We start from the raw sequence: 10,336 nt of genomic DNA, 5'->3' as shown, positions 1-10,336 counted from the left end.
TTCCAGCATGTCTTTATGGTATGTTTTGATCTACCACAATGATCACAATGCAGGTGATCCTTATCTGATGAAGTGATTCCCTTTGGTTGTTCATGAGACACAACTAACCCAGACTTCTCAGTTGGTGCAGAATAAAGCATGACCCCTCGCCGGCTCTCTTCCTGTTGAACATAGGAATATGCATCCTCAAGAGAAGGAAAAGGAATCTTACTGAGTACTTGAACCCTGATCTGATCATACTCTTGGTTCAAACCGGCCAGAAAATCATAGACCCTTTCTTTTTCAACCAGTTGTTGAAAGATAACTGCATCATCGGTACACTTTGCTTGGAGATCCTGATAGTAGTCAATTTCCTGCCATAACCCACTTAGCTCGGAATAATAATCAGTGACAGTCAACTCACCTTGCTTAGTGGCATGAATTTTATTTCGAATTTCAAATATTTGGGCATCATTTCCCTTGCGATAGTAAGTGCGCTTAGTTGAATTCCATATCTTTTCAGCAGTATCAAGCAATAAATATTGTTTAGAAATTGGAGGGTGCATAGTATTCAAAAGCCATGTCATCACAATTGAATTATCAGAATCCCATTGACTATAACTAGAATCTGTCACAGCAGGTGCTTTCTTCTCTCCCATGATATACCCAATCAACTTCCTAGATTTAATAAAAAGCAAGCAAGACCTTGACTAAGCAAGATATGTACCAGCCCCATCTAGCTTCACAGCACTGCTTTGTGAAAGAGAACTATTATCCGCTCCTTTTATATCCCTCATAGTTTGAACAAACAAAGATGTAATAAATTTAGATATGTTCTAAGAAGAAATACCTCACAAAACTTGGAAAAAAGTTGTCGGAAAAGCTGTAGATCGCCCGCTGGAACAGTGCTGCCACGCCGGAAATTCACTTCTGGTGCTTGGAAAAAAAAATTGGTATGGGTATGGTCGGAAAAACCAGACGAACCCAGCAAAGCCAAAAAAATTCCGAAAAGACGCCTAAAAAGGGCTCACGTGCCGGTGCGTGTTGCCGGAGGTCAGCTACTTCCGGTGGCGCGTGGGTAGGTTTCCGATGGTGGGTTTTCTGGGGTTGGGTCGGTAGAGCCTGATTTACCTATCTGTGGTGCTAGTTTTTGAATAGAACTGGCGGAAGGTGAAAATTCTTTAAAGAATAGGGAGAAAAACTCAACCTACTTATCCCTAATGCTGCAGAGGGAGGAAACTCGCCTCAAAAGGGCAGTAATGGCTCTGATACCATGTAAAGAAATGGATCATGGGCTTAACTCAACCCCAAAACCTGGCTTATGAGGCGAGGAGTGCCCAAATCTATATAAGGAGACCACCCATCTCATTAACCACCGATGAGGGACTTTTTTCATTCTTCAACACCCTACCTCAGGCCCAGGACTGGACATCTGGTGCGTGGGCAATTTAATTTGGGGGCCCACATCGGGTGAGATGGGTCCTGCTCTGATACCATGAAGATTTCAAGAAGAATAGAAAGCTTCTTTTGTATTTCTTGATTAATTACATCTCATGACAATGGGTATTTATACATTAAGTCCTACGTCTAAATACGGAAAGAGAATATTACGCAATAATTTACAATCAATACAATATCAATATAATATCAAACTATATCAAATTACTCCTATAATTATGCTAGGAAATCCATACAAAAAACAATTTGTTACTTGCTCCTCTTGGTTACCTTTTCCTACATCCTGCTTCTGCTGAATTGGTAGAGTTGGTTTGGTCACCTGAACATTTTTTGAGTTCCCTGTCTGCCCTGCCTGAACACCCTCTTTTGAAATTGTCTGGCCACCTTTGCTTGCTTCTGGTTGTGCAGTCACATTAGTGGTTGACCCTTGTTGATTTGCTACTTGCACCACCTCCACTACCTTCTCCTTCTGACTGCAGGAGGAGAGCATGCTTTTTCCTACATTTATCCTCTGTGTGACCATACTTCTTGCAATGCTTACACAATGTTGGCCTTCAATCATACGAACTTTCTGTTCAACCACATTTCCCCTCTCATTCTTGAAGTGGATCACCTCTGGTAGTGTAGAATCCAATTCCATCTCTACTAGTAGCCTGGCAAAGTTCAGTGCTAGCTTCTTCTCAGTATTACTATCAACCATCAAAGGCTTCCGCACTAGACTAACAATCTTACTCAATCCTTTTGGGCTCCAGTATTTGAAGTCCAATCCTGGTAATCTAATCCAAATGGGAACTGTGTATAGTTCATCTCTGGTGAATTCCATTTCTGGATTCTAGGCCTTAACAATAAAGGGCTTATTGTCAAAATGGAATATCCCACCTTGAACTACTGCATTTTTCCCTTCAGCTATGTCCAATCTCACCAAAACCACCCCATTCTTCATCATTGCCACCTTGTTTATGCCATGCTTTGACCATAGTCGGTGTATATACCCATTCATCACCTCAAATGGAGGGTATGCTCCCAACACATAACAGATGACAGTGTTTTTCGAGAATATAATCTCAGATTCGATGTCCTCATACTCAATTTCAACAATTGAAGACTCACCTTGTGGAGTAGGAGCAACATACTCTAGTTTGAATCCGGCATTCGTAATTTTTGATATATCAAAGTTATCCCATATCGAACTCTTCTTCTCTGGCATCTCAGCTTCCTCATCTACTTGGTCAGCCGATGATTTCTGACCGCTACTGTTTGGGGTTTTTTCCCCACTAGTTGGTGTTGGTTGCTCAATCTCTTTCCAACTGCAGTTTGCTGTTGAATTTTCTCCTCAGCTTTCTTCATCTTCCTCAATTGCGGTGTTTGTTCCACACTTTTCTCCACAGATCTAGGGTTTTCTGTATCACTTGTTTTAGATCCAGTTGTACTAGATCGGAATTCTTCTACCTTCTTTGACATTGCTTTCGTTCCTTTTGGATTTGCTTTGTGTGTGGCTTGTGCTTGCATCGCCATTTGTGCTTTCAGTGATGGTTTGCGATCTCTCTTGCCCATGGCTGGCACATGTTAGCTAATGTGCACCGAGAGAGAGCTTACCATGCGCCTGATAGCTATGCTTGACTTACTAGCTAGAATATTACTGTACTGTAGAAATATAGTTGAGAGGATGTCATATCAAACTTTGTAATAATATAAAATACCATCAATTTTTAATAATTTGAAACTGTCAAGAGGTTAAAAAGTTTGCCAAGATAGGTCATACTTTTGAAACAGATGAAAGGATAAGAAAGTTAATTAAAATGCGATTGAGGTTGTAGTATTTTTGAGTCCTTTTAAAGTGCATAAGTAAATTTAGTAGTCTATCTTGCTTAATAGAACCGACTACATGAACATTGATTTCTCAAGTAAATTTTGATTATGGTGCTTTGACTCTCCAAAAATGCTGCCACACCCGTGTCGGATCCTCCAAAAAGGCACTACTTTGGAGGATCCTACACACATCTGTCAAAGATTTTAGAAGAGTCTGAGCAACATAAAATTTTGGAGATAGTAACACAGAAAGTCACCCAACTGTGGTTTATGATCTCCCAAAGTCATGTTTCTTTGTTTTGTAACAAGAAGGTCATCTAACTTTCCCTATATCACATCAAAAGTCACACAATAAATATTTGACCAATAAAATATGACATGATATTTAATTTAATCTACATGGACTTTTTCTTTTTCTTTTTCTCAGTCCACATGGCAAAACGACCTGACCTGACCTGACCCAAACCCAAACCCAAATGTAACAACACTCCATCACGGTGGTAAGGAAGGCAGTGTCTCCATGAGTCGAGTCTCTGTGCAATCTTTTGGTCATATGGCACAAGCTACGTGTACAGCTACAACAGAGTCTCCTAATATTAGTTTTTGTAATCATCCAGACTGTAGCATTAATATTTGCTGCAGGTTTTGTTGCAGTGAACTTAGAGGCAGTAGTATGGTGCACTCTCAGACTAGTTCTAATGTAAATGTAGTACTGAAAGGGGCCTCTGGTTTTAAGTAAGTTTGCTTTAATATAAGTCCTTTTATTATCAAAAATAAAAATAAAAATAAAAATAAAAATAAAAAAACTGACAGTTGCTATGAAGAGAACAGTTGCAAACTGCCTGTTATTTTGTTACGGAAGGTATGTGAGAAACCTTGTTTTGTTATTGGTATCTTTTTTTATATTTTAGTATAGATATTTCCTAAATAGCTTCAGTCCGAAGCTAATATGGAAGTGGAAACATATTACAAGGGACTTGAGTGAAGATTGAAAAAAGCCTATAAAAAAATCCTTATGGACTTTGCTTGAGAGAAGGAAAAAGAAGACAACACAATTTTAATAAAATGATGGGCCAATTTTTCTTCGAGAGAGTGAAACTCTATTTTAATTAAGAAAGAATAAGGTTAATAAGGATTAGTTTGGGTTGGGGTCGGGTCGGATTGGATCTTTTTGCCATGTGGACGGAGGAAAAAAAAAGTCTGCGGACTAAATTAAACGTCATGTCATATTTTGTTGGCCAAATATTTATTGGGTGACTTTTGATGTGATATAGGAAAAGTTGGGTGACCTTGTTGTTACAAAACAAAGAAACATGACTTTGGGAGATCATTACCCATAGTTGGGTGACCTTCTGTGTTACTACCTCAAGAATTTTGGGGCTTGACAACTTAACATTTGTGTCAAACAATTGAGTCTTTAATGTTGTGTCCAAGTGGCACCTTAGTTCGATTGAAGAGATTTTGATATGCCTAAAGGTTTGGTAATGGGGTCATTATTTGCAAGAAGCGAGTTGGGCTTATTTTACTGCTTGACTTCAGTATGATCCAAATTAATACCTAACTTTAGAAGCTGTGGATTTACGTAATTTGGTGATAGAGAAACTGTTCAAAAAAAAAAAAAAAAAAAAAAAAAAAACTTTATGATATTTGGTGCTGGAGTTTCATTTGGATATACTTTAAAATGTGAAGTGCGCTTCACTCTCAATTTAATTCAAGAACCAGAAACAACCAGTTATTTTCACCATACTTTGGAAGAAGTGAACTAATCAGTTTAAGAGAACTGGTTGTCTTGGCTTGAAAATTGGAGGATTTTGTCCATTGGACATCCAGTTTTTGGAAGGGAGATAGATTGGTCAGCCTGTTTGTTCAGAATTAACATTTTTCCCCTAAGTTTATTTCTTTCTGGACTACTCATTGTCAAGAAATACTTCTCTCTTCCTCATCAAAATAGTCTTTTCTCATTGACAGAATTTTTGGTAAATGCATTTTGAATTATAATGCTGCTCTTGGTTGGGGTTGAAAAAGAGTGAAGAACTAGCTGTCACCACTTAAGTGAAAACAGCTTAACAGTATCGCTGCTTTATGATATTTACATGGTTTTCATTTCGCCTTGCTTCAGGCAACATGTATTGTGTCCTCTTGTACATGTTTGTCATTGTTTTAGCAAGTAATTATCATTATTTTTGTTGTTGGTAATGGTCTTATTATTCTACCTTTACTAATTTGTATGATATAAATATGTGTCTCTATGCAGATTACCAGAATTTTTCGAACAGTATACATTCTTGTTAAAGTAATTAGGGCAATGACAAATAATAGAGGGAACTATTTTAAGGCATCGGAACAGAGGAGCAAACATTCTCACAAGGAATTGGACAAAAAACTTGGCGAGACCTGTATATCAAAGTCGGAGGAGCTTTCTGATCGCTTAACTTGGTTTTGCTCTCTCTTGCCTTCTAATTATGAATTTGATAAGGATACAATGATCCAATTATTGGTTGCACAAGGATTTTTTTATCATGAATGTGCACGGAGTATGGAGACTATGGCAAATCAACAGTTTGATGACATGTTTAAGAAGAGGTTCATACTGGAATCTAGATTTGACATGGCTAGAGGGAGAATGAAGTACAAAGTTGATAACGTCGTGTCCACAAGTCCATACTTGCGGGTAAAAGAAGCTGAACTGAGTAATACTTCTGAAGAGGTTCAGCATTTGTTGTTGCTCTCTGAGAACTTTGATCAAGCTACTTATAAAACTCTTAAAGGATTCAACAAATTGCAGACTCTTATACTGTTTTGTCAGCATGGTGATTCCATCAAGCGAGTACCTTATGATCTCTTCCTCAAGCTACAACACTTGAGGACTTTGGATTTGCATGGAACTAACATATCTGAGTTGCCAGATTCTATTAGTTATTTGTCATCTTTACATTATCTTGATGTCTCTGAGACACCTCTAAGACTCCTTCCTGAATCTATAGGTAGTCTTCGACATCTACAAACACTAAAGCTCGAGAGTTGTTTTAATTTTTATAGATTACCACAGTGTACCAACAAGTTGGTTAATTTGCGCCATTTGGATCTTGACATTCTTGGCCAACTAACTTCAATGCCAGTTGGAATGGGCAATTTGACCAGCCTTCAGACTCTAAAAGCCTTCCTTCTTGGCAAAGGGGAAGGCTCTGATGCTAGAGAGTTGAAACATCTCACAGATCTTTGTGGGTCATTTTGCATTTCAAGACTTGAGAATATTTCAGGTTCTGAAGAGGCGAGAGAAATTGAGATAAGCAGCAAGAAACATCTCAGTAAATTAGAGTTGCGATGGGAAGGTCATCAAGATGATTTGGCTTTACATGAGGAGATATTGGAATGTCTTCAGCCTCATTCGAGCCTCAAAGTGTTGCAAATATCTTTTTATAATGGCTCTAGGTTTCCTTTATGGATGAGTAATTCATGTTTGTCCAACATTGTTAGCATTACTTTGTACAAGTGTAAAAATTGTGGTTACTTGCCATCGCTTGGAGGTTTACCGTCACTTAAATCTCTTATCTTTTTTGACTTATCTGTGGTAAGATCTATTGATCATAACTTTTGCAAATATGAGGGGAGTCAAATAGGACCTGCATTTCCAAAGCTTGAAAAATTAAAAATTGATGGAATGCCCAACCTTGGACAATGGACAGGCGTTGAGAATGGGGATTTTCCATGTCTCCTTCGGTTGTCAGTGGGACGCTGCCCTAAGCTTATGGAAATTCCCATGCTTTCACTTCTTAGCTGTCTCAATGTTCTGGAAATATGCGAATGTGATGAGCTTCAGTCATTTCCTATGGGAAACCTTCCATCAAAGTTGGAGTTTCTTATTATAACAGATTGTCCGCTAATAAAGGAACTTTGCATCAAACCTCAAAGTGAGGAGTGGTCTAAGATTGAACACATACCGTCAATCTTCATTGATCATGAAGAGATGTCTTCAACTTAGGAAGCCAAATATGAATCCAGATCACTACAACGGTACGAAGCAACTGCTTTCCTAGTTCTGAACTACGCTTACGGATTGTTATTGTTTCTCTGTTCCTAAATATTACACGGTGATGCTTTCCTACTTATTACCATGAATGAAGTATGATTCATAAATTGTCTTAGTACCGCACGCTCTGACTTTAGACTTATGTTACCTCGTAGACACAACTAGCTGTATTGATAGGGAGTTTGTGTGGCTTATTAACTCTTTTTCATACCTCTGTAGCATGACGGATGCACATGTTCTTAGGCTAGTAACCATGAGTTTCAGTCTCAAATTTCTTTGTTCGTCACACTTATATGCATTTTTTAAATTCTCTGAATCAACAGGTTTTAGACCTAGAATAGAGTGATCTTTTGATTGAATTGGATGCACTCCGTGCTCTTGAAATGTTCTTTCTGTTTCTTCATGAAATGTTCATTTTGGCATGTGACAACTCAATTTTGTTATACTTTGGTTGAAGATTGTCATTTTTGGGTGAGAAATTGGGCGAAATTGGTACACCCAAACACCCGTAGAGAAATTGGAAATGGAGGGTGATCCAGATAAGGGATCGAATAAGGACTCTTATGTTACAATATAGAGGAAGACATGCAATCGAATAGGTAACAAGCAGTGAGAATAACATCACCTTAAGAATGAATGGAAATTTAGCACGAATCAGTAACCCGAGGATGATTATGAATATGACATTGGGTATCACCTCATTATATCTATGACAAATTGCAACATGTCTTTCTTATGGTTATCCCTTGATTTAATTTTATTGGTCTGCTTAGTATTCAAGTTAAATTTGCAATAATCAAATATTACTCATTGCTTAATTACTTCATGATGCTTGATTTCATTTGTTCCTCTCTCTCTTTGTTTGTCCTAGTTTCGTAGAAATGAACTTTCATCATCTGTTTTACAGCTAAATTGATTCATCATCTTCAACAGGCCGTTAGCAGTGGTGCGTCAAGATGTTTATTGTATCAGCCAATTCTAATAAATCTGTCAACATTTGCAGTTGTGTTCACTGATCCATGAAAGAATCAAAGCATTCCTGTATTAATTCTGGTTTTGCTGCTTTTTCGGAGAACGGTCAATTAAAAGAAGTTTGAAAAAGTGTTGACTTTTGTATTAGCAGCTAGTTATTTCATATCTATATAATATAGACTTAAATATACTAACTTATGTAATTTATTGATCTGTAAAAAGATTGGCAAGTGTGTATTAAAGTTTGGGCATCAGCCATCCTGTATTTGAATTTTGTCACGGGGAGTGTTGGTGTTCAAGTTTTCAACTATTAAGCTATTAAAGAATCAATGGCTAGTGGCCTTGGTATTTTGTTATCACTCTATGAGGAGAATATTGGATTTTGTTGAGTAAGGAGATGGATCATGCTTAATATTTTCAAGCCTCCATTCGTTGTTTTGCTTTTTTAGTTTTTAACTTCATGTTGCAGAAATGGTTTTTGGTCTATCGGAAATAGCGTCTCTACCCCACATAGGTAGAGGTAAGGTTATGCGTACATCCTAACCTCCTTAGACCGCTACATGCGGGTTTTGTTGTTGTAGAAATGGTTTTGTTCACGTAAACAAGTATTTTTTCTCAGAAATTGAAGAATGTTGAGATGTATCAGACGGGCGAATTTGTGTGTAAATTTTGGGTTACATGAACACATGGTCACTCGATTAATCTAGATATATTATGTGTATAATTCTGAAAATATATCTAATATTAACTAAGTGAACACATGGTCATAATAGGATGAGTGGAGCACTGGTCAAAAGTTATCTTTGTATTTTGGAGGTCACAGGTTCAATCCCCAGTGCGGGCAGCTTTTCAAATTTTTGCCTTTATTTTCTAAAGCAATGGTGAACCCATCCTCATGAAATCCTGGTTTTTAATATCGGTTCCCAATTTGCATCTTGAAGAAATACTAACTTATCGTTGGAAAGAGCTACTACGGTAGTGAAGTATCAGGGCAATTTCATTAGTCAGTCTTTTGATTACTTAAACAACTGGTTTCGGTTCATTTATTTTCTATTTTTATTTAGTAACAATCTACTGCATTGTTGCATCTTCCAATTACTGCTTCCGCCTGAAAAAGAAACTACTTTTTGAAAACAAAAGTGAAGAAACCAGCACCAATAAGGGTGTGTTTGATATGAAGGAAATATTTTTTAATTTTACATGATTGGTTGGCATTCTGAAAAATTATTCTTTTAACACATTTTCCTTTAATTTCTGAAAATAACTTCCCAGCTAAGAGGAAGGAAGTCATTTTTCGAAACTCTCACATGCTATTTCCAATTTATGTCTTCCACCCATCCCACCCCTGCCCCAAACTTCCCACCCCTCATCCCCAAAAGTTAGTTTGTAAGGTTATATTTTTGAAAAATAGTTTTCATTTACGTATCAAATATCAGGAGATATATAAGAAAATCACTTTTTTTTTTTTTTTTTTTTTTTTTCATAAAAAGCATTTTCCGTGTTTTTCTTCATATGAAGCACGCCCTAAATGTTGATCGAGCTACCCATGATTTGGAGTCGAGAGTGGTCGACAAACACGCAGTATATGGCAAAATGACTGTCAGTATATGACAAAAGTTTCTTCTCTCTGTTATGTTTTTCTTACTCGAGGAGTTAGGGCTTATCACTTCTTCTGCTCCTACTTCTGGCCCAATCCGCAATCGAGACGTGCTTCCTTAACTTTAGAAAGATCGTTTTGTTCAACATATCTGTTTTATTTTTCTCTCCTAGAAGTAAGGAAAGTAAAAGAAGAGTGAATGAACGCTCTTACAGAGCGATAAGGAGATCGATGAGTTTTTAATCTTCCTAGACATATAACGAATAATGGACAAGCCCCTTCTACTTCAAAGCAGGTTCTTTTGTATTTCTCTTCGTAGGGAAAGTAGATAAAAAAAGAAGAAGAAGAGATTATATAATTATAAAGCAGATTTAGATATAACTCTAGCAAGACGTACGATTTTAATGCACCAAACGTGCATATGTAAGCTGTTGATTAATATATAAAATGTGCCACCTCTTTTAGTTATAAACTCAACTTCAATTGGGACA

The 10,336-nt window shown here is 37.3% G+C and overlaps 1 protein-coding gene across 3 annotated transcripts; it reads left to right on the top strand.

The window, feature by feature from the left end:
- The first annotated feature begins 3,384 nt into the window (after positions 1-3,384).
- Positions 3,385-8,455, top strand: LOC132059822 (putative disease resistance protein At3g14460). Of its 3 annotated transcripts, XM_059452605.1 has the most exons (3): positions 3,385-3,981; positions 5,501-7,260; positions 8,184-8,455. In XM_059452605.1, exon 2 carries the CDS (start codon positions 5,552-5,554, stop codon positions 7,226-7,228), a length of 1,677 nt encoding a protein of 558 aa, XP_059308588.1. In that variant the 5' UTR covers positions 3,385-3,981; positions 5,501-5,551; the 3' UTR covers positions 7,229-7,260; positions 8,184-8,455. The 3 variants fall into 3 exon arrangements, with proteins under 3 accessions (XP_059308588.1, XP_059308587.1, XP_059308585.1); XM_059452604.1 differs by lacking the exon at positions 3,385-3,981 and having other exon boundaries at positions 4,896-7,260; positions 8,210-8,455; XM_059452602.1 differs by lacking the exon at positions 3,385-3,981 and having other exon boundaries at positions 4,897-7,260.
- The last annotated feature ends 1,881 nt before the right edge of the window (positions 8,456-10,336 follow it).

The sequence above is a fragment of the Lycium ferocissimum genome, chromosome 6, assembly GCF_029784015.1.
Source record: "Lycium ferocissimum isolate CSIRO_LF1 chromosome 6, AGI_CSIRO_Lferr_CH_V1, whole genome shotgun sequence".
NCBI lineage: Eukaryota > Viridiplantae > Streptophyta > Magnoliopsida > Solanales > Solanaceae > Lycium > Lycium ferocissimum.
The sequence above is the reverse complement of the archived record's forward strand: the minus strand, read 5'-3'. Positions and strand labels throughout refer to the sequence as shown.